The 24,459-nt window shown below is 41.7% G+C and overlaps 2 protein-coding genes across 2 annotated transcripts in view; one reads left to right on the top strand and one right to left on the bottom strand.

Annotated features, from left to right (window-relative positions):
* Nucleotides 1–489: 489 nt before the first annotated feature.
* Nucleotides 490–3,736, bottom strand: lysmd3 (LysM, putative peptidoglycan-binding, domain containing 3). The gene is made up of 3 exons (XM_074670396.1): nt 3,581–3,736; nt 2,176–2,453; nt 490–1,537 (listed from the first exon to the last, which is right to left on the bottom strand). Exons 2-3 carry the CDS (start codon nt 2,440–2,442, stop codon nt 833–835), a joined length of 972 nt encoding a protein of 323 aa, XP_074526497.1. The 5' UTR covers nt 2,443–2,453; nt 3,581–3,736; the 3' UTR covers nt 490–832.
* Nucleotides 3,737–5,795: 2,059 nt separating this feature from the next.
* adgrv1 (adhesion G protein-coupled receptor V1) overlaps nt 5,796–24,459 on the top strand; it is a 109,857-nt gene continuing 91,193 nt past the window's right edge. The window contains exons 1-5 of the mRNA XM_074669983.1: nt 5,796–6,237; nt 17,878–18,065; nt 19,585–19,734; nt 22,113–22,208; nt 23,238–23,342. Coding sequence (XP_074526084.1) covers nt 17,880–18,065; nt 19,585–19,734; nt 22,113–22,208; nt 23,238–23,342 — 537 coding nt within the window. The 5' untranslated portion in view covers nt 5,796–6,237; nt 17,878–17,879. The remainder of the gene's footprint in view (nt 6,238–17,877; nt 18,066–19,584; nt 19,735–22,112; nt 22,209–23,237; nt 23,343–24,459) is intronic.

Below are 24,459 nucleotides of genomic sequence, written 5' to 3'. Positions count from 1 at the left end.
AGGCACATACTGTCAACAACACATAATGCTTTATCATGAAGTGAACAAAGTGGTAAATAAAAGGGCTAAAATAAAGTTTAAAACTTCACGCAATTACAAATATGAGTCATTGTTGGAACACTGTGCACTTTCCTCACCATGCTCCATGAGGTTCATTTAAGAGCAAATAAAAATGCAGTTCTCTCCAGGCAAGATAAAGAAAAGAAGAAACCATTTCAAGCTAATTTCATTGAAATTAGGAAACATAATTTAATGGGAAATCCCAATACTGATGGTGTAAGTAAAGGCTAAGTTCAAAAGTCTTGAAATAAATTAATTCTCTATTAAACACAAGGCAGCAGTCATACTTTTCCAACCAATTTAGCTGAAAACAAAACACTTTCTCTATTGTGGCAGAGGAGTACAACTGGACCAATCTGCTTGAATTCAGCCTTAAAACCAGATCCAGGTTAGATTTTTTTTTTTAACATTCCCAAATTCTCAAACCATGTGGCCACTGATCCATCACAGAATAAACAACAGTAAGCTTGCTGCTGGCTTTGTCGGTTTGTTTTCAAACTCCTCAGACACAGTTTTTGTGCAGCTTAGACTGAATACAGCAGCATAGATACAACGTTTCTGCAGTTTATCCATCATTTAGAAAAAGTTCAGCCAAGTATAAGATATCCATAACCCTGTTGGTAAAGTATGCAAATGTAGATGGACACGCACAAGGAATGGCTTTGAAACATTTTATTCCTTGTTCCTTGAAAGTTATAAAATTACCGTTCTCTTTATAAAGTGGCTGTCTCAGACAGTTTGCATTGATGTATTGAGTCTAGAAAAACTACTGTTATGTTTTCTCTTGTTCCCTGTGTTCATTGTCTCCCGCTTTGTCCACATTGTGTCCCTGTGAATCTCCATTAACTCCGATATCAGCATTGTGTCCTGGATCTGCCCCTGCTTGGTTGTATTCTCCAACATGAGGGTCTATATTTCCGTTATGGGGAATGTTACCTGCTGCTTGTGGAGGAATGCCATGATGTGCAGCATCAGTTTTCATGAGAACCTCATAGTACAGCAAATAAAACACTGGAGTCACGATGCCAACAACCAACATGATGGCCACAGCCGTCCACCATCTCATGCCCCAGTCCGCTCCATAGTAAGGGTCCTTCCTCTGCGCTGGTTTGTACTCCACCTCACCCAGCAGTGGCTGCTGTTGCTGTAGTGTCAAAGAAGACACGACTTCGTTCAGGCTGCTCCGGGATGGACCTGTGGATTTCACTAAGCGCTCAATGTCTTTGTCTTTCTCCAAGAGGAAGCCCTCAACACTGTCAGTGGAGGAAGAAGAGTCTGAGGAGGACTCTGTGGGGAGCGAGGTAACTGGGGAAATCTGGGGTACACGACTGGCACTCAAGGGGGACGCAGACTTGTGAGGTCCAGCGCTGTGAGTCTCAGTGAGAACACTAAAGCGTCTCACAGGAATTTTGACCGACCTCAGAGCAAAGAAGTCCTGCTCTGTCAAGAGGTTGTTGGCACGCTTTATGTCCGCCACCTGAAAATGCAAAGAAAAAAAATGAAACACTCTTCCATCTGAAGAAGTATGTAATTTCTTATTTATTGTTGATTCATTTCATTATTCCTGAGACTCTTTGAAAACCACTTAATCGAGTGAAAGCCTGTGAGCTGGATGCAAAGAAAGGTGGAAGCTACACTCAGACACAAATGTAATCAAATTAAGAACGACCTCAAAAAAATAACAGTACAGAGCAGAGCATGTTCAACTAAAATTTTTAAAAACTGTCTTCAAGTTTTAGTCAGATATATTTAGCATTAAAAGGAGTTTTTCATTTGAATATAGGTATCAGTAACCCCCATATATTAACAAGTGAACTGACAATGTCTCAAAGTCAGAAATTAAATAACACAACTTTGCAGTAATTGCTATTTGATGAGTTCTTTCAACATCCTTGTAGACTAACTGGCAAATTAATTTATCCTGAAGCAGTACATCATTGTTAGTTGCAGTTCTACTTGCAGAAAGCCCAAGAATGGTGGTGTATATGCTTAATGTTCACTTTATTGTCAGTAAGGGAAGAGCTTAAGTAGACTTAAGGATATACACAAAAGAGTGTTAAGTGGTTATACCCAAAGGAGAGGTCTTAATCCACACATAAGTAAGCATATACTCACAGAGCAATGGTACTGCAGGGAGATGCTGTTCAGAGTGTCCCCCTCCTGAATGTCTCTGGTCAGGTAGATGATATCCTCCATCCTCTCTCGGGAAGTGCTCCTCCGCAGCCTCTCTCTGCCACGTGGACGCAGCTCATAGCTCTCCCCATCCTCTTCAGACAGGTCATTTTCTGAGCCATTGTTTCCAAAGAGATAGGCATGACCGCCATTGGCAGGCTGCACCATTGTGGCTGACTGGAACCCATAGTGCTGGCTTCTACTGGACATTTTTTTCTTCACTAAGACAAAAAACAACAACAACAGAGACAGATTTTTTTTTTTTTTTTTACAAAGTTTAACTGCTATTCTGATTCTATCCAGACGCAAACTAACAGCCCTATTTCATCTTGACAGGGAACATACGGGCATATGAATGAGTATGACATACACTGCTTTTGTACCATTATAGATATCAGTGCCTCAAACACACCTTTTGTTCATGAAGTATAATAATTTCATGTTAATAACGTAGGTGTGTCTCCAATTGGGCGGCTGGCTTATAAAACCTTTATAACACCCAACACGATTGCTTGCTTTTCCCTAAAACCTACTCAAACGAGGCTTTACTCAACTAACGTGCCCTTACACTACAGTGGATATGATGTTCAGCAAACTAAAATCACACTAAAGTCCATTTCTGTGACAGGTGGCAGAGAACATTGATAAGATAAGGTTTCCTGCTTGTCTTCCAAGATGTCAAGGTCCTCTGTTTATGTAACATATCCAATCCGTTATTCGTTACATCTCATCATCCAGTGATACACTGCCAGATAACTATAATGTAAGCTGTCGACTCACCGATCATATATAACCGGTGTGCAAAACAACCGAACACGATATGTCAGTAGTTAAAGCAACACCCGCACGCAAATTGTCTCACCAACATGGGATTATATAAACGAAGTAAATCGAAGATATCAGAGGCATAACAATGTTGTGTATCAAGCACTGTGGGATGTGGGTAACTGACTGACACAACTTGCTTACTGTCGCTAAGGATAAGTCTCCGCACTGTATATTATAACACGTAATATTTTGCCATAACTGTGACAGAAAACGCTACGTGTATCGTCTTGAAAAGGTTAAACTAATATCGCTGTAATCTACGAGGAATATCGATGAAACCATAATAACACGTATCTTAATTGGCTTAAATGCACTGCCAGGTTCGCTGTGCACTGATAGGAGTCTAATGTACCTTGTACGTCAACCGTTTGCAAAGTAATTCACATCCACCAAGCTAGGCTAATGCTCGCTGGCATAACCCTACGTTACTAAACTGAGATCGTCTGAACTGTTAACTTGTGTTATCAATTAGTGTTAACTAATTATATTATTTCAGATAGTCATAAACAACTACCTTTACCTTGAAAGGTGAACGCCGATCAATCAGTCGACCCGAGTTATATCCATACTTCAACGGAATTACCTTCGAGCTCGACAGCTTTAGGTTTGGTAGCTACCTACTTGCTAGCTACGGGTGATTTGCTAACGCTACCGCTCAGGCCACGTCAACAGAATACAAACGTAATGACGTTACTGCAAAACGCCCCCGTTATATGGAAGTCTAACGTAGACATAGTTTGTCCCTTTTTTTTTTTTCTTCGAGGAAACTAGTATTTCAGAAAACGTGTCACAGTCACAGATTTGTGCAGCTTAGTTTTCCAGTGTTAATTAATTTGATTTGATTTCTTGAGTTTTTTTTTAAAGATATAAAGTTATATGGAGACACAAAGTTTCCCTTTCTTAAGTAACCCAACAATTTACCAGAAATATAAAACATTTTAAATGCCCTTTCTGTTTGTGTTTTTTTTGTACTCTTGCATGTCTGGTGATGACTACCATGATCACCCAGGGCCAAGAGCACCACTAGCTGTGCATAGGTCTCAGTGTACCCCTCAGGACAGAAAGTGGCTTTAGAGAGTATGCCATGTACAGTTAGATTCATATTGCAAGTGACCTGGGTGAAACATTTATGTCTAGGAAGTCACATATTCAAGGCTTTGTAACTCATATAGCTTTTCTCTGTGGAAATATTTACTTCAGTACTACTATATTAAACTAAAAGATTTTTTTCCCGAAGAAGCAAAAAGTAACAAAAGCAATAACATAAATAAATCATCGTTAAAAAGTTACATTATGTTGATACAGCACCTGGTTGACAGGGGCAGAAGTTTTTTGTTTGTTTGTTTTGTTTTATGTTCCTTTTCCTAATCAATATGATGTGACTTTATAAAATCCTTCTGTAGTTTTGTCTGGTTTTATATGAAAGTGTTAAAGCCAGAGGGGATGCTTCAAATGTAACACTGCTAATATTTGATGCAATATGAGATCATTTTGGTTTGAAACATGTTAACAGGGGCGCACTGTATGTTTTAGTTTGTGTTTTATTAACAATAAATGGGCTGAAGCTTGCATATACTCAGTGAGGTTTAATGGTGCACTTTATGGTGTTGAAATTATCGAGCAACTTAATATAGCTTCATAGTTGTATTGTAGGAACCCATTATTTTGGAAAAGAGTCAAATGTATGAATATAAGTGCACTTAAAAAAACATTAAAAACAATAGCTTGAAAAGGTTCATACTGTCTTCTTGGTTTATATCCTATTTTTCAAAGGGTTCTTTTTAAAAACAGAGTGGTTTGTTTACCTGCTTAACTAGTTTCAACCCTCTTCCGGGGTCTTCGTCAGAAGCGTCACGTGATGGTGAGGTGACGTGTCATAGGATCATAGGATTCACAAAAGAACCCTTTGAGAACCGGAGGCCAAAACTACAGAAGAGAAAACCCTTTGAAAAATAGGACATTAAAAACAAATTGGTTTGAAGAAATCAAAAAACGTTTTAAAAAGTAAATAAAATGACCATATCAGTGTCAGTTTGGAGCATCCCCACACTGGAACAAAGTATGAAGAAGTGAAAATTTAGCATAGATTGAGAGAACACTTCCAAAACGCAAATCAGTGCGGTATATGCAACATGTCATCAACTGAAACTCTTGTTAATCAATAAGCACCCAGTGCTGCAGATTAAGTGTCACTTGAGTTCAAATACCAAATGGGCGCAGTTTAAGAGGAGGGATTCTAGATGAATTATGGCATCTTTGGCACTCCATACATTGAAGTCGTCATTTCGAATCGCGAGATGGCGCCAATGGCAAGCTGATAACAAACGCCGGACGGCGAGGTTTGAAACTCTCCGTAAACAACCAGTAGATACATGTGAAGTATTTTGAATGGCCTGTTTGTCGATTCGTATCGAAATTCTATATTAATAGAGTGACCCAAAGGGTGACCACTTTATATACCTAGAGTTTATAACCAAATTTAGAAGTTATTTTTTGATTAGGAAAACGCCAGGCTCAACTAGCTTCTTTGGAGCAGTGTAGATTCACCGAGCACTAAAGTCACCGTTCGTCGTAAGTTAATTGAAGTGACGTGTCAAGATGTGTAGTTTTTACGAAGTCGGAGCAACAGAGAGCGTAGGAGCGGACAGCAGTGCGGGGGCTCAATACCTGTTTAGTTCACAGGGTGGAGCTGTCCACCACCACAGATATCGCCCCGAGACACAAATGGGATTAAAACATCTTGTCTCATTAGGCAGCGACCGGGAGACGAGTCCGAGTCCCAGAGTAGCTGCTCACTAATCTTTCTGTTGGGACAGTAAGTCGTGTATGTACAGTAGTAGCAGCTCTCACATGGCTTCAGGACCCCGAAGCTGTGTGTAGAGAGGAGAGAGGGTCCTGAAGAGACCGGGGAACCGCTCCGGCTCCGGCATTTCTCCCGGTTTCAGTCCCGTTACTTGACAGGCGCGCTTCAGTCCTTGTTGTGAACCGGAGACCAAAACTACAGAAGAGAAAACCGATGCGAGCATTTCTTCATACAAACTGTAGAGAATGATGCAGATTGTGGCTGCTGTTTGAAAGAAGAGGAAGTAGAAGACCCTGGGAAAAGTATCGATGTTATCCCTCGTGATAGATTCATTTAAGTAATTATTCTTGGACAGAGGCTACGCAAGGTGTCAGGTGAGTTGGAATCATTTGTCTTTTGTGTTTCCACCAAGGTGTTTCTGTCTCATATTGTGGGTGTAGAGTAGCCAAACTTTGCAGATCCTTTCATAAAAAAGACTTTGATAAGCTGATATCGCTTTGTGCCACACGGTTGCATATGGTTTATAGGGCAATGCTGTTACCTAGATTTATTTTTCAGCGAGCCCGTACTGAGGGGTGACTCCAGGAGCTTCCCCCTAATGTAGATTAATACTGCAGAGAATAAAGGGAACAAATGAGAAGAGGGATACTCCTCATCAATTATGCCAGACAGCTCCAGCAGACATATTGTATAACACTATAAGGAAACGATTAAAAGTGGTTGGGCACTGCTAATTTCTTTTTGAATTGTGCCAAAAATCCCCCTCAGAGCAGCTAATAAAATTGAAAAGCCTAAATATTGATTCAGCGCAATCAGTAAATGAATGGCCGGGCAGCCCATTGAGGAGGGAGACAAACGCTTCCATGGTAACATCCAGGATCTCCAGTGTGATTACTGCGCTTTGTGTGGGTTTTCTCTCTCCCACTGAAATAAAACAACAATTCAAGGGGAACTGCCACACATGGTGAGCTGGAGAACCTCTTATAAAAGCTCCGTTGACTAATCTATAGGCTTACTCCGGCCATAAGTAATCTTGGCACACTTTGAGTTGCGCACATGTTCTGTTACTGTTAGATCAACGAGTGCCTCAAGCCTCATTGTGCTGCTGCTGCTGCTGCTTTGCGTATTTTACGCAGATGTCCAGGCTTCATAGTTGATGTTGTGGGGGTGTTCAGTTCTTGAATAATTGAACATGTCCACATTATCTCGCATTGATTTGACATGATGTCATCGTTGTGGGTCTCCCTGCAAATCTCTTTTGTTGCCCTCTCTGTTGTGCCTCAGCAGAGTTAAATCCTTTCTCTCACTGGGGATGAGGGAGGGAGCTGCTTCTGTATCCATTCACTGCTTACACCTGCTCTTCCTCTGCACTAACAGTTTCTACTGTGTTTGTTTGATATAGAAATGGAAACGAAAGAGTCAGCGGAAGAATTGCAATCTTTCTCTTTGTTTACAAAGAGGCATCAACAGCTGCCAAGAAATGTTCACAGTTCTGTTCCTCACACACAAATGATCTGTTCCAATCTGAAGCCATGGGTCACAGTCAGTGTGTTTTTGCAAAACTGAGATCCTCCAAGATCCACACTTGCTCAGAGCTCAGGTCCTTTGTTTGTGAGTGTTTATGTCACTGCCTGGCAGGGGTCAGCCCCCAGTCGGCTGTGTGAGGCTCTGAATGTGATTCACTGGGCGGAAACTGTTTTACTGCATGCCTCTCTCTCCTTCTGTCTCACCCCTCTAATGGCTGCATGCTACAAAAGGGGGACAGTGCCATAAACGGAGCCTGTTCATTGATGAAAGGTACTGAAGTGTTGCACATTGCAGACAGGGTGAGATTGATGTTTGCTGGGGATGCGAGGGCTTGCGTTCTCAGTGTGTGGGGATAGAGGGGGATAGTGGATGAATGGACAGCTCTACATACACTGCACCGCCCTGCAACAGGCTGTGCCCGCCTCAGCTGATCTGTGCACCATGGATCACTGCTGGGGGCAACAGGGTAAAGGATGTCTTTATCTGCTGAATGAAGCCTGTATGTGATGTTGTATCAGAGCTTTTTATAGCTCCCCCTGAAAGTCTGTATTCTCTGCGCTTTTACAATGTCAGCAAGATCCCCCTGTACTGCAGACCCAGAAGGTTAGGCTCGCTAGCCTTAAAATTTTCTGGTGCTGTTCTGCTTTTATGTTTTCATGATGTAGGAAGAGAAGCCCAGCAGACCCACTAAACACCCCGTGTTAGCTATGGTCTGGTTTTCATTTCCACACCTTCAGAGGGCAAAATGTTGCACCTTTCCCACCTCTCCCTCAAGTTGCAAATTTCTCTCAGAAGTACCATGCCGTACAATAGTGCGTAATCCTTTAGTGCATGGCAGATGTATGGCTTAGACTTGCTTCTTTTTTCACTGTGCCAGCAGCTGACTGAGGTCGCTGAATTGAACGTGGAGGTGTTAACATTTTTGAAACCAGAGCCAAATTCCCAAGACATTTTAGGATCAGTGGATTCTGTGACATACTTTTGTGCAGCTTCGACCCAGTATGATTGTACACTGGTCAGGTCAGATTTTAGATTTTCAGAAACACATTCAGAGTTTGTTTTGTTTTATCTGACTTCATCGTTTGCTGTGGTTAGACAGTACAGTTATGATAGCAAAGCCCATACTTTGTTCCATCAGGAGATGTTGGGACAATAGAGAGAAAACTGTAAGGTTTAACAAGAAAGTACAAAATAAAAACTATTAGAGGTGTGGACTGAGGATTTTAAAGAGCTGAGATAAGATAGGAAACTCACTAGTTTATTTGACTGGGATCATCAGACCCAATGCCAAATTCCCTGAAAGAGATTTTAGGTTTAGTGTTGGACATAGTCAGGTTGTAAATAAGTCTCCTATAATGTTTTGTGGCTTTTAATTCTTATTTTCAAAGTGATTTGACAGTTCATGCTTACGCACAGGACACAGTATCATGTTTTCACAGTTGTTGTCATTGGAGCAGAGGGACTGGAAAGTAGAGGGCCCTTGACGATAGTCAACAATCCTGAGGTCTCTTTAGACGCCTGGCCAACAAGAGATTGTTCCCGATGAGAGGACGCCGCTACGGCCGATGCATCCAACGTTTGCCCATGACCTTGCTGTCAACTCTGGAACGCATGATCTCACTCACACACATTTCCAAATCTTGCGCTTTGAGGACTTTGCAGTTTTTTAATTACCTTCACCAAGGAGGTTATGTTTTTGGGAGTTTGTCTGTCTATCAACCACATAACTCAAAATGTTATGATCCGATCTTGATTAAATTTTCAGGAAATATTCAAAATTAATAAAGATGTAATACAATTTTTGAGGTGATCCAGATCACCGTCTGGATCCAGGATTTTTTAAAAGGATTCTTTATAATTGTGAGATAGGGCCGTTTTCACCTTATATGATTATAACTCCATGATAAATGGTCAGATTGTTTTGCAAAACAATACAAGACAAGGTTATGATCATTTCTGACAGATGTAAAAGTATGATCCAGATCCTGGTAATATTCTGGATGGTGAGATCTGGAATATGAAATATGTTCTGGGTCATCATAATTTTCAACACTGTCAGGTAACAAATTATCGTACAAACCTGCAACTAACACCAAATTGTAGCAGACAGTCTGCTGAAAGGGAGTATAACATCAAAGTAGGACTAAAGTGTTGGTGACAATCATAGTATGCTTGGTGGTGGTCTGCGCTCTCTAAATGCTTTTCTATTTGAAGTATTACACTTGAACTTTAACCCCTTCACAGTCCATAATGATAGGATTTGAATTAGGCCAACAAGAGTTATTTAGAATAGGAAAGTCCAGGAAAGGAAGCCCACAGAGCAACATCCTTTCAGATGTCAAAATAAATTTAAAGTAAAAGAACGCCACAAAATCCTGGTCTCTGATGGACATTAGCTAGGTTGGATTCTGCAAGTCTCAGTGACTTTTGAAGTCATTCATTTTTTCAATATATTTATTTTTTATTTCATTTTCTTATTTTTCTAAACTTCACATCACAATCCTTCGTCAGTCCTTACTTTCCTCTGTTTTGAACGTTTAAGAGATCTTAACATCGGTCCTTCTGTCCTCATCTGGTTGTTTTTGAGGGAGCCACATGGAACTCATCCCATGGTGGCCCCTGTTTCCTGTGTTAATTCATACAGGTCAGGTTGAATGGGTCAGACTTTGTGATCAGCTGGAACATCATGGCTATCCGTCCTTATACCCCTCAGTCTTTGCTGGTACCCCCTGCTATCTCCCACTGTTTTGTGTGTGTGTGTGTGTGTGTGTGTGTGTGTGTGTGTGTGTGTGTGTGTGTGTGTGTGTGTGTGTGTGTGTGTGTGTGTGTGTGTGTGTGTATGTGTGTGTGTGTGTGTGCGTGTGTGAGGCTCGGGGTTCCTATTGAAACATAAACCTGTTGGTGTAGGTTGTCAACTCTGTATGAACATCTTGTATTGACTCATTTACACATTCACCTCCTCCCCCCATCTGTCCCGTCTCTCTTTCTTTTCTTGTCTTTTGCTGTTCATCTCTTACTCCCCTCATTGTGCTGTAGTTGGTCATGGCAGAGGAATTCTTTGAGTTGTTGGGGTTGTTGATCTGAGCATGGCTGAAAGGTGGAGTTGGAGTTGAGGGGGGTTACCGTAGCAGAAAGATGCATCTGAAGACTTTCTCTGGAAGTCTTTCATCATAGATAGTTTATTTTTTAATAAAACACCTCAAGAGGTCAGAATCATAGACACATTTATGTTGTGTTTCTACACAGTGAACACTTGTGAATCATTTTTCATTTATAGAAAGAGAAGCAGATCTCTGGATGACTGGTTCTCTGACAAGATGCCCACTAACCCACAGAGCGACAGCAAAAAAGTTGCACTTCTTGAAGCATTTTTGTTGTTTTCAGTTCGATAAACAGCCTCTTTTGACCTCACATCCTCTGGGATTTGCTTCCTCCACAATCCTGCCATCTGGCCCTTAGTCTTCCAACGGTGCAGAGCCTTGAGAGAGCGGTTCTCCCACACCTACTGTACCGTGGATGTGTGTGCTGTTGCATGTCCTTGTTTGGGATTGATAGAGTAGAGCTGTGAGAAAGGAATCGAGTCTGAATGGGATGCTTTGGAGTCTGCTGGAGAGCAGGCCCGCATGCCAAAAAGTGTGGGAAACAAAAGAATTGAGAACTGTGGCAATTTAAGAAATGCACACGAAACACAAAAAGGAGCATGAGTGCACAAAAGCCTGCCCCTTAGAATTGTGTGCTGGTCAGTGAATCGTAAAGTCTCGCTTCTTCTCCAATGAAAATAAACCCCCCATTCTGGGTTGCCTCTGTGTTTTGGGAACTCTTTTGAAATGCAATTAGCATTTCATCCAGGCCCGACCAGTTACATGCAATGAAGTAATACCCTTTCTAATTTGGCCCTTTGGTCTGCAAGGCTGTGGAGAGCACAAACTTGTTTAATCCCCTGAAAGTGCTTTTCTGTCTGCCTCCATCTCCATGTGTCATGCAGGCTAATCAGTCAGCCAACGCTCCAACCAGAAAGCGCTCCAAATTGCTCATGCACTGGTTCCTCTTCAATGGGAAGAGCTTTTCTTTTTCTGTATCCTTTTCTTCCCACTGCCTCCGAAGAAGAAGAAAAAAAATCGTGTTTGTAGTGAGAGATTTGCGATGGCTTTGGCTCAATTTAAGAGCAGCCGACCAGGGCTGTGTGAACAATACCTCAGGAAAACTCTACCTCTCTCTGTTTCTTTTTTCACAGGAAAATGCACACTTGATTGGCAGCCTCTTGCCCCTGAAGGAGAAATGCCTTGTTGAAAAAGTATCCTCTGACAATAGCTGGAGGGCTGACCTCATGCATTTTTGTTCTTTGGGGAGGTATTCACTCAAGTGTTTTCTAGTTCCTGTTGGGGAACGGCATAATTTGGCTGCAGCTCTGCACCTTGCCATCCCTATTCCCCCAAAATCTTTCTCCCACTTCTTGTGAGACTAATGATAGGTTTTCTGTTTTCCTCCTGAAAATAAATAGAAATCTGTTTTTGGGGTAGAGCCCTCTAAAATAAGCCCGGTGAGTAACGCAGAGGTTTGTCAGATTTAATGATGTATGTTTTAGCCTCACTTGCTTATTAAGTTTCTTAATTTCTTCTTCCTAACTTCCCCGTACGGTGAGAACATTCACTGATCTAAAAATAACGAAGGGAGAGACTACATGTGAAGTGCAATTATGGGCTTGTGAGTTAAGTGGGTATGGCAGCCGTGGCTACACCGGGCTGAGATTGGACGGTGGGTGGTTTCTGAGGTAGAGCTCGACACACATCGGCCTGGTGGCATCATTTAGAGCGGAGCGACGCTCAAACAGAAAACAATCCAATAAACAGCACAGAGGAGGGCGCCACGGTTGTAGGCCAAACACATAACCAGAGTCTTATAAATACAAGCTGCACTCATATATCTTTTGGTGAGATATTTTGAAAGAACGCTGCCTCTGGCTGCTATAATTTTGCATTTTTATATTTGTTCTGCCCCCTGAAAAGAAATCCAGCCTTTGACCACAGAGTACTTCCATTTCCCAGTGTTTATATCCTCACAGAGTTGGCTAAGCAGTCAGCCCTAATAAATAAAGTGATATAAGTGAAGGCTTATCTTATTTCTGTATGCCTTTTTTTCTCCACCACATTATCTGCCTGTGTGTTGCTGCTTTCTTATCTGTTTACCTCTATCACTACCTGTCCGTTTGTATGGTTGGCTTTAGGCCTGTCACGATAACAAATTTTGGTAGACAATAATTTTCCAAAATATTGCCGATAAACGATATTATTGTCAATATTATTTTGATTTTTTTCCATTTCTATCATTGATGTAGTTATGATAAATGGGATAATAAAGTGAGTACACCGTATCAAAAGCAAGAAAATTTAATTTCTTAAGAGTATTTAACTGTAATTAAAAGGTCAGGATTTTTTAAATAAAATAAATTTAAAAAAAATATATAGTAAATTTAACAAACAAGAAAGAGAAAAAATACAATGAAAATGAAATGGACTCTCTTTTAGAAAAAAATACATGTCAATGAAAATAATTAACACTAATCAAAAACAATAAAACATAGACCCTGTCTCTAAAGACAAAATGACACTCCCCAGAAAAAAAACAACAATAAAAACTATAGCCTAAATAAAAGGGAGTTTATACAGTTCCTGAATTGTTTGTAACATGCACTTTTTCCCAGTCAATCCGTACTGTCTGTCAAACATTTTTAACATTTCTGGCTTTCAACCGTATTGAAGGGCTGCATTTCTTTGGCAATGTAGCTGTCTTTGAGCGTCCACCATTTGGCACTTTTATTTCTATTTACTTTGCCGACCAAAAGCCTCAGTAAGAGCGGATTGTCAAAGAACAAGACTCCGCTGCACCGCCCTCTTCTTCTTCGTTGCTACTATTTTCAAACAAATGGGACATATCAGCTCGTTGGTGTTCATGAGCTCACACTTTGTTCATTCTGATAAAAAACAAAATATTCCCACACTGGGACTGTGGCAGGCAGCTTAAGAACCGTATCTTTCGTGCCATCACTCATATTAGCGTGTGTTTCCTCCTTACCCCTCAGGACACTCGCTTCAGCTCTCTCCGTGTGTACGTGCGAGCAGCCCTGTCTTCACCCCAAAGATCACATTTTTGACAGATGCTCACTCCGCTATAAATCCGCTAAATCCGCTATAGAACCTATGCACCCCGATGTTAGGAAAGATAGATGTAGTGAGCCATCTTCTCATTCAGCCTCTTTGGTGGAAAGAGAGGAGGAAAACAAACATGCATGCACGTGTCAGTCGATCGAGGCTGGCAAACTTACCGAGGACGTATTTATTTATTGTTCGGTTAATCGATTTATTGATTATCGTGACAGGCCTAGTTGGCTCCAGTGTAAAGGTGCCCTGAGGAGACACACAAATGTTCCAGGAACACTTTTATTTTATTTGATCCTAATGACAGAGCTGTTTCTTTTTGTGGCCAGACTGACTCCAGATCACCAACCAGAGCCATAAGATTGATGAATGAGATCCCACTGCAGGCCTCCCACTGTCAGACAATTGAAGATTGCTTTCTATGTATGCACGTCTGTATGTGTGTGTGTGGGTGAACATGTCCACATGTGACTTACAGCCAGATATGACCACAAGCTCATCATCAAGGGCGTCTTAGCATCAAGGAAGCCTCAGGGCAGGAATTCCTTGTGGGAAAACCTTTGATTAAACTCTGTTATCCCACATACTCTCAACCATAAAGGAAGCAGGGGTATTTCTTTCCCCTTTTAAACTTACAAAACCTAATATGCAAGATTTAATAAGTAGGAAAAAGACTGTCACTGTGATTATGATAGATGTTACTTAACTTCCCTGGGAGCTCCAGTGGCTGAAACGATGACAGATTATCCTCTTTTATGCCTGTCATAGCAATTTAACATTTACTACTGTCAACAGTCTACACCTAGCACATGGCTCGTTCTGTACAGTGAATCCTGCAGTGTCACGCTTACTATCATCCTCTGACTGTGAAGTCTTGCATTGAATAATTGATGCTCAAGATTACGACACAGATGCCACCGTCAGGAGAAACCCAAGAGGTATCAGCACAGTGACCCCGGGAGCAGCCCTGCAACCAGACACCTCATCAGCACCTCTGACAGGGATATCCAATAGATCAGGGAGTTAGGATGTAAGTGTGTGTGTGTGTGTGTTGTGTGTTGTTCGTGTGGTGTCTGCAGTGTAAAAGTCTTCTAACTGGTCTGCTCTGAGAGGAGCTGACGTGGGTTAAACGACTCCTGACCACCTCTGATATAATCACTCAGTCTGCAGAGAAAGCTGTCAGGTGACGAACTGTCCATCACAGACAGGGAAGAAGATGAGGTGATAAGATGAGCTGCATTGGACAAAAGGACAGGAATGAGTGTCAAGTGGATTCTGTACAAATCAACACACTTTGTGTGACTGTGTGCACTTTACGTTTGCGTAAATGTGTGTTGCCTCTACATCGCTCCCTTTAGCTTTGATCTGAGCTTAACTGGTGAACAAGTGGGCTTAATGCCCCGCGCTGAGACACTTTCCTGGCAAACACGAAGCCTGCTTGTGCAAGAGGACCTCAGCTCTCAATGAAAAAATGAGAAAGAAGTCAGAAAGAAGTGTTGTGAACCAGTGAAGGCAAATGCCAGAGAGCTTGACATCATTAATCTGATTAAACAACAGCTTTAGGAACTTTATTGCTGAGAGAGCAGGTAGACTAATGAAGAATGTCGATTTAGATGACCTCATGAATATCTGTCAGCTATAGAGATGCATTGTACTTCTGAATACAGATTTGGATGACATATTTTGCCTGCTATTGATATGGTTGATATTAGCATATTTATTGGACACCATTCATTTTCCAGGAAATTAAATAATGCAATAAAGAAGTCAGCTGACTGAGGTTTGAGACACAGAATAAGTCAATGAAAGCAATTTTGGATGTTCAAAACAGGGAGTCTCTTCAGATGTGGTGTTGTCTGTGGCCTGTACGAGTGCCAGTCCTGGCCCCTTCCGTCATCCTCTGCTCCTTTTGCCCAGGATTTTTCTGATGGACAGAGTGTTTTCATTCACTTTGCAGTCTCCTGTGTCCTGGCCTGCCACCCAGCTGTCCGTCTTGGCCTTGAGATCTTGAATTTTGGATGCATGTGCTGACCGTGCCAGCTCCGGCAAATGGATCCATTCAAACAATATCTGTGGATGCACGCTACTGGGCTTCCGTGCGCCTCGCTACATGGACTCTGACTCTCAGCCTTATCAATGTCAGAGGTCTGAGCCAGGCTCTCCATGCCGCCTTGCTGTGACGGACAGATCCTTGGTGTTCGGCAGCCCCTGGGGTCAGGGTTGGCACAATGCATGATGCCAACACAAAAAGTGCCCTGCAGCATAAAAAAAGACCTGTGTCATCCTCACAGCATCTGCTTTTTTACAAGGCCCTTTGAAGAAAGTGCGGCATCGTGGTCCGTGAAAACACCCGGGACCACCTTCTGGTTTGGATAAGGGGGTTAGGAAGTTAGAGGATTGGGCGCTTTCTTCTATCCATCCAAGACATTGTGAGAAAAAACGATTTTAGGCATTTTTTGGTAAATTGAAAATTGCTTTATTAGAAATTTTAAAAACTGTGACATCTTTAAATGAGCCTTCAAGCTGTGGTCTTGAGGTAATTTAGCAATACTGAAATTTTGGTGCTTGATCCATGCAGCATAACTCTATTAGACAGGCTCATCCTTACACACTTGCAGGTGTCAATTTGCCGTGAAACTACACACACCTTCTTGGGTGCACTACTCCCTATGACGGCACATTCTGAGCTCACACTGGGTAAAATAGTTTCAGTGAGATGGTTTTACCGCCTCAGTCTTTCGGTCAGCTGTGCAGAAGGTTTCCAACCCCAGGACAGAGAGCAGAGCGGGTAATGGGATTTATTCAGCAGCACTCTCTCTTTGTCCAGCAACAAACTCAAGTCTTTCCCCCTTAGCCTCACCCTCTGTCCTCCACTGTCCAGCCGAGCTAACCACCCACCATTGCTAAATCCTTTTTTGATGGATTTCCCAGCAATCTCTCCTCTGCTGGCATGTGTGTGACACATGCACACACACACACACAAACTCGCTCTGTTAAACAACTATTTCTAATCCTGATACAATGTCTTGTTCATGTCTGTGACCTGTCAGACAGATTGATGGATGGTAACTCTTGAAACATCCACCATTACTTAAAATAACTAAAATTGATTTTACAGTAATGGAACAAATGAAAAATGGGATATTTTCAATGTCCAACTTTCCGAAACAATTTCCACTTATTAAAAAGGACCAAACAGCATGACTTCATCCTCTTTAGCTGCTGATCATGTTCTTTTTCAACCTTATAATTAAGAGCAAATATTATTTTGAAGAAGTTACGCGTTCATGCTGTTGGCATGTAGGGCTCTGTGGTGCAGATTATGAATGGGATGGGTAAAACACAGCAGGGAGGGGAAAGACAGGACAGAGAGTGGCCACAGTTTAGCTTCAGGCTGGCTCCGCCCCACTCGTCATGCTGTGTTGTTTTGTTGTGTTAACCATGACAACTGTCTGAGTGGCTCCATCCAGCTTTAGGATTATTCTGGGTGAGAGAGCCGTTCATAGGAGGGATGAGGAGACAAGACATGTAAAGAGGAGGAGGAATGGAGAGCAGAGGGGTGTGGAGGAGACGAACTGAAAAGTAGAGATGATTGGAGGAAGCAGGAGAGCAGAGCAGAAAATTAGAGAGCGGGATTATACCAGACTCTGTCTGAAGACTCACATCAAATCAGGAAAACCTCGTCCAGTGATCACATGTACTCTGCATGACATAATATTCATGATGAGTAAACCTAACAACAACTACCTCGACAGTTATGACAACATGAGGACAACAGCTGTTTGAGTGACGGAGTGATGTCATGAATCATTTAGACCACAGTGACCATCAGAGCGTCTGCCAGCCAGCCTGACTGCACATTTTAAAAACCCAGACTTCTGAACATCTGGACACTCGGTACTCCCTGAAGTTCACATTAGCTTTACTCTGACTGTACATTTATTTATTCTAATGCCAGCGTTGGCATTGACATAACTCTATGAGATGTCATTGATAGTGTTACTATTTAAACCATGAAGTTTTTCTTAATCTTTGTGAATATGTCTGATTGCTTGTATGGGAAGCGTCCTTGTTGTGTCATCATGTGTTTCTTTTACCTGGAAATATCCTCCTCCTCTTACCTTCATCATAAATGGTACAGCAAGGTCTGTAGATCATAATATTATGCTATTGTAGTATGTGAGTTTTTCTCACTTTTCTATACTGTTATTAATTTAAAATTTTATTTGAGCATTGTTTTACAGCATTTTAGCAAATCTTAAAAACCACTGAATAATAAGTGTGTTAATAAACTGCATGTTGTTGAACTTATGCACCTTTTCTCTTCTGCAGGAATGCTCCCTGTCCTCCTGCTAGCTGGGTTGATTCTGGCTCTGTCCATCCCTGGCACAACGTCTGAGTCAGCCACGCTGCGGTTCCTGGGGCAGACAGACTTTGTTGTCAACGAGAGCAGCACAGCTGTAGTCCGTCTGGTTGTGGAGAGGGTGGGAGACCCGGTCAATGTGACGGCTTTGGTTCTGGTAGGACATGGGACAAGTTCATTAACGATGACTCATTGTGTATTAATCTTCATCAACCTGTCAAATTATCTGTCTCTTTATCATGTTTACTCTTGGTCAGTAAAGAAAGTGGAAAGTGCGCAGACTCAGTGTGTGTAAAGGAACTCCCTTAGAAGAAAAGGTGTTAGCTTTATGTCCTCCACATGGGGGCTAGTGTCAGCTGCTCACAGTGGGTGTCTGGTAAGGCGAGCCGGCATCACTGAAGAGTCGGGGGTTTGTACCATGCTGCTTGATATCTTTACCACATTTCTTTTTCCAGCAACATGACGCCCCTCAGCAAATTTCAAATAATAAAACCTAACATTTTCAAATAAGTCAAATACAGTCAAATTCAGTCAACCATAGTTATGGTGTGCTTCACACAAAACGCTTTATCTAATGTGATTAAACTATAAATAAAACAGTGAATAAAACGTAGGAAAGAAATGCAAAATAAGGAAAAGAAAAAAGCAATGAGTCGTAAAAAAAGCAATAGATTTATTTTATTAACAGATGTGGCCAGTTGAAGGATAAATAATGTAAAGTTGTGGCCCAAAGTTTTGAGAATGGCACAGTTTTAGTTTTCACAAAGTTTGCTGCCTCTGTTCTCGTGGTGGCAATTTGTATTAACTCTAGATTGTCAAGAATGATCAGATGAATTGCAATTAACTTGAGTATGGCTCCAAAGTTTTTTTTCTGAGCTTGTGCATGGAACTATGTGACTGTTTACAGACAAAAACAGAGCAGTGATGGCTCTTCAACTTCAGCATTCTCCTCCCTGCTGCTGGTGAGATTTTTCTTCAGCAGCAGAGAGGGGAGTGGGCGGGGAGGAGGTTCAGGGGTATCTGCTCCGGTGGACCAATCAGGTCAGACTTGCTCCTGATTGGTCAAAAAAGGAAATTGCTGACGTTGGCAAATCCCCAAAATCCAAACAGCTTGTTATAGGTCAGGATTTTACATTCACAAGAACTACTAAGTACAGGTTTTGTCATTAAATATCACATTTTGTGGGCTGGGAGGAAAGCCAAAGACCCACAAATTTCACTAAAAGACTTAATAAAGTGATTTTTGCCTAATATGGGACCTTTAATCTTGATTACATTACTTCTGTTTTATTTTAGTTTTTGGGAGGTAGATTTGTGTTTCATCTAACACTAAAAATGTGTTTTGAAAAACAATTTTTGAGAAGCAAACACAAGAAGTAAGTGTTGAAAGTACTGGTACCAAGTATAGGACCTTGGGGGAAACCACAGGGAGTAGTGGCAGAAGAGGAAGTAGAGTTGTTATTGAAGATACTGAAGGGTCTGTTTGATAGATAAAGACATTGAAACAGAAAGAAAAGACAGACATGAAACAGTATCTGCTCTTTGTTAGAGATAAAAACTGAACACAGATAAAAACATCAGGCCCAGGACTCTGTTCTGGCTCTGTTGCTCATGTACCTGCAGCACTTCATCTCAAACTGTGGTATTTTCAGTTTATCCTTTTCTGTTCCTTTTAGCTAGAGGGTGTTGACACAGGAGACTTTGAGGCGGTTAATGCTGCAGCTTTCTTGCTATCCACTGAGTCCAGCAAGACCATCTTCATCGCAGTGAAAGATGACGACTTGCCTGAAGCTGATGAGACATTTACCTTCAACCTTACACTACAGGTAAAAGCAAATTTTGTTTGAAAAATCTCACATTCATACCTGCTCATTTATTCTATGGCTATTTTATCCAAGATGTTAGTGTCGGGATAAGGAAAGGCTTCTTCTCCTCCTCAGCTCTCATTCACAGCCTTCTCCTCTGTGCAGTTTCAAGCTACTTGTCCACAGGGTCCCACTGTTCAATCCCTGCCCCTGGGTGGGGGTGGCAGCAGCAGTAAGCCCAGGAGGCTCTAAGCTGTAGGGTCTTTGATGTGTCTCCGACATGGGACTTTTGCTGGACTGGCCTGGACAGGGCCAAATGTGTCTGTAAAATACACCTTTGTGAAAAGAAAATAACTTTGACAGCCAAAGCCTCACCACCAAAATCACAGTAGATTAAAGTGATTTTCTCATTCACAGTCAGCTTTGACTTTGATGGGCATGTCGATGCTGTGGATTTTACTTCTCTGTATGTTGTGTTCACTATTGCCACTGAAACAGGATTGCATATCAAAGCAGTCAGTTGCAATAAATGAAGAGATTCACAATCAAGTACATGAAAAGCTATCTCTGCCCTTCATATCACCACAAGTTAAACTGAATATATCTTTGCTGTTGTCCAGTTTCTTAAAGATCACAGAAAATAGATAGACTGAAGACTTTTCAACTGGCTGTCAGAGGAATAACTATCATCATGGCTCAGAATGCCTGACACCTAGAAACCATCTCCATGGTGTCTTGTAGCCTTTAGCTGTCAAGTTTGATTGATGAGATTGGGGGGTCTGCTTTTGCCATCTGCATGTGTTATCCCTTCCTAAAAGACCTAAGACAAAGGTCATTGTGAATCACAGAGTGTCAGCTGTTTGCATTTACAAAAAAAATAGCTGCTGCAACTACTCCCAGCTGCAACATGAGTCATTTTCTTCTCTGAATTTCTATTTTCGTGACACCTGATGAAAATCCAGAAGTGCAGGCCCATGTTTAGCCTGCCACAAAAGTGAAAGACCAGCTGAGGCCCACTTATTCCTTCTGTTTACACCACAGCAAAGACAAAGCTTTGGCCAAATGCGGCACTATCAGCTTACGGCAGGAGTGTCTGGAAGATGAATGTGCCCCACAAAGGATTATCATAAGTCAATCACACAGTGTCTCATTGATGAGGAGACACTTATTATTGCTGACAGTTTGTAAAATTTAGTAAAGAATGTTGAAGTAATGCTGTTAGAAAACATTACGAATCAGCATGACTTGTTGAACTGCTGTGGACCAGAGCTGTGTGTAAACAGAAGGTAGAGACACAGGGTTGTAGCAAAATCAGGGGATGAAGATTTTTGACTGCTGCTTCATACATTAACAATAAAAAAACCTTTTCAGATTTCTAGTTTTACAAAACACCTTCAGAAACAACTTAAAATCTATTTTTAATCACACTCTTACATTGGTACATGCTTTTGTCTTTGTGAATCATGTAGTATTTGAGCTTGTGTATGTAGTAGCACACTCATGAGGGTGTGCGTATATGTCTGGGCAGCTTCCTGGCTCAGCCAGCGGCTTGGCTTTGTGAATTTGCATGGATTCTGTGTCTGTCGGTTGACCGCTACAAGAGCTCCACAGCGGAAAAGAAAGCTCTATTACAGAAGAGGAAAGCCCTGTTTGAATAGGGGGATAAATTCAAGAGGCCTTAGCTCTTTCTTGTGTTTCATTTTCCTCTTTGCTTGTTTTTACCTTAATACACACCACACACTCTGTCAGTCAGTTTGGCCCTGCTTGGCTGAGAAAAAAAGAAAACGCTTCTGTTTCTGTTTATCATCAATGTTGAGACTCAAAAAGTTGATATTTTGTTTTGGGGAGTTTTGGCGGGAGCTGATGCACTGGAGTTAAGACACGGTGGTTCTCAGCACAGTTGTTCCATGAGATGCTTGTGAAAATATTGGTAAGCTCACTAATGGAAACCTTGGAAAGTTTACCCAAATAACAAGGCTGTGGTCTGTCTCTTTAACAGGGTTCAGAAAAAGGGAAACCCTCTTTGCAGATCATCAGGGTTGGGATTTTTTTTTTTTTAAGGTTAAAGGAAAACTCAACATGCAAGCCTTGTAAAGTCTCTCTTGAGTTTATCAGGTCTTAGTGCCAAATCACAGAGCACAGCACAAGTCCTGAAGAGGGATCCCACTGTGAGCTAACCTGTCAAATCAACAAGGGCGAGACCAGTACTTCCTGTCTTTGTGCCTTCTCACCAGGGCCTCTCAGTGGGAGAACAGAAGGGAAGAGAAAACAGTGGATAAGGCTGAGGTTTTGGGTTTATCCTACAGCCGCACAGAATCTAGGGGGAGGTTAGGAGGTTGGTACGAACTGTGTATTTAATTTGGTTAAATCTAATCAATTAAACCCCCTCTACTCTCCAGAGCTCCTCCAATGGTGTGACGCTGGGAACGCCAAACAAGGCCACCATCACCATCCTGTCCAATGACAATGCCTTTGGAATTATTGCCTTCAACTCAGTAAGAAAGCCCTGTTATCCACATACAACATCTCTTTCACCGCAAATATGCACATTTCTGTCCAGTGAGTGGGAGAAAGTAAAGGGGCAGTGATGAAGTTTTTTTAATCCTTTGTGGCTGCGAGAGGTTCAACCAGTATTTGGCAGTGGGAGGAGGGACCCTGCAGTGGTTGTGGGTTTCCAGGGGCAATTAAAACTACAGCCCTTATCAGTGGGAATGTATGGTGTTTCCATGGTAGCTGTGTGGAATATTGGGAACTGTTGACTCTCGCAGCCCCAGACGGTTGGATATGCTGGATAATGATTTGGCTTGCTTAGAATCAATAAAGGCCTCCAGGCACTGGGAAAAGTGTCTAAAAGAAACGCGAGGGAGAAAACAAGCAGGAAGATGATCCCCAAATCATCATAGCATAGTAATGACCTGTTCATGTATTTGATCAAAAATGAAAAACATACCACTATAATAAAGTAGATAAATAATCATCAGTTTTGATGTTCTGTGTTTCTGTGGCATATATGATTATTATCAATCCCAACCCTTCCCTTAAAAAGACACGAGCATGTAGGAAATTAGGGACATAAATACCATACTCTGTTGAGTAAACTGATCTTTTCCTTTATCCAAGTTAATTTATAAAATCTTAAAGCCAAAAAATCAGCAGGAATTGGTGGTTAATGAGTTTGGTCTTCGTCTTTAACAGTGTGTGAAAAGAAAACTGAAGCCAGATTTATAACTCTGCCATTCAGCTGGAATATCACTTTATGTTTGTTTGTTGGTCCACAATCCAAAAAGCTTAACTCATAATGTACAAACACCCCATTCACTAAGTCAGTTAAAAGATGTTTTGCTTATTTGCCCTTCCTGTAAAGCACCAATTAAAACTCAAGTGAGCACCATTTGCTATTAACTTTGTATCAGACTTTCTTGCATACAAATTAAAAGCAGAAAACTGTTTTGAACTAAGCAAGTAAAGCTGTTCAGGCTTTGTTTCTGTGTGTTGGTTTCACTGTCTCACCCTTTGCATCTTAGACTGAGGAGATTGTCGTTGATGAGCCAAGAGGAAGGAACCATTATGTGCCTTTCACCCTGATTAGAGAAAAGGGAACATACGGGACTGTGACTGTAAACTATGAGGTAAGAGCTCAACATACAAGGGAGGGCTAAAAAGTTTGTTGCCTGACTAGGAAGGAGTTATGCCATAGTGATGAAACTTGGTATGAATGAAATTCAATTTATTTCATGACATTTATAGCATGGTTTGATAAGTGTCAGAAAATGCTGAATTTAATGCATATCAAGTTTCATCGTTATGGCATAACTCCTTTCTCGGCCAGCTATGAACTATCCACTCCACCACCAAGGATTCTCCATTTTGTAACATTTTAAAGGTCCCATATTCTGCTCCTTTACTGCAGTTTAATATGGATCATTGATGTCTTCATGAAATGGTAGTAACATGTTTTGGTCCAAAAAGCCAATAAATCAAGCACAGCTGCATTGTTTCCAGGCTCTCATAGCCCCTCTGTTCAGAACACTCTGATTTAGTGGGCGTGGCCTTCATATGTAAATGAGCCACCACTGATACCGCCCCGCTCTTCAGCGTCACTGAGAGCGGCGCCACGAGCTCTGAGTGCACAATGTTTAGAAAATAGCAAAGCTGGTTTACCGTAACAATACAGGCTGAAACAACAGGCTAACCGCAGCTAAAGTTAGCATCCTGAAGCTAAAACAGAGACAGGGGGACACTGAGGAAAAGCTCTTACATCTGCTCTACAGCACACAGCATTTAAAATACTCACATTTCTAGGGTCCCAGGCTTGTTGGTGGATGGTTGGTAATGTGCCTGGATTCAGGACCAGTCTATTCACTAGCCCTCTGTTGTACTGTCCAAAGTTGGAAAAGCAATCGGCCGTGAAGTGACTAGCACACACATGCACAGTTTTACTGAGTGTAGCTGGAACATTTCCTTGATAAATGAACTCTAGCCACTTAGTCTCGTCTTCTTCCGAGATAGGAAGCTTGTGCATGGAACTATGTGGCTGTTTACAGTCAAAAGCAGAGCAGTGATGGCCCTTGAACTTTGCCATTCTCTTCCCCGCTGCTGGAGAGAAATCTCTCCAGCAGCTGGAAGGGGAGTGAGCAGGGAGGGGGTTCGGGGTATCTGCAATCAGGTCAGACTTACTCCTGATTGGTCAAAAAAGGGAATCACTGACGTCTGCAAATTCCCAAAATCCAAACAACTCATTGTAGG

The sequence above is a fragment of the Halichoeres trimaculatus genome, unplaced genomic scaffold (genome assembly GCF_033239565.1).
Source record: "Halichoeres trimaculatus isolate MK-OKI-2021-1 unplaced genomic scaffold, fHalTri1.1 fHalTri1_scaffold_5, whole genome shotgun sequence".
Classification (NCBI taxonomy): domain Eukaryota; kingdom Metazoa; phylum Chordata; class Actinopteri; order Labriformes; family Labridae; genus Halichoeres; species Halichoeres trimaculatus.
The sequence above is the reverse complement of the archived record's forward strand: the minus strand, read 5'-3'. Positions and strand labels throughout refer to the sequence as shown.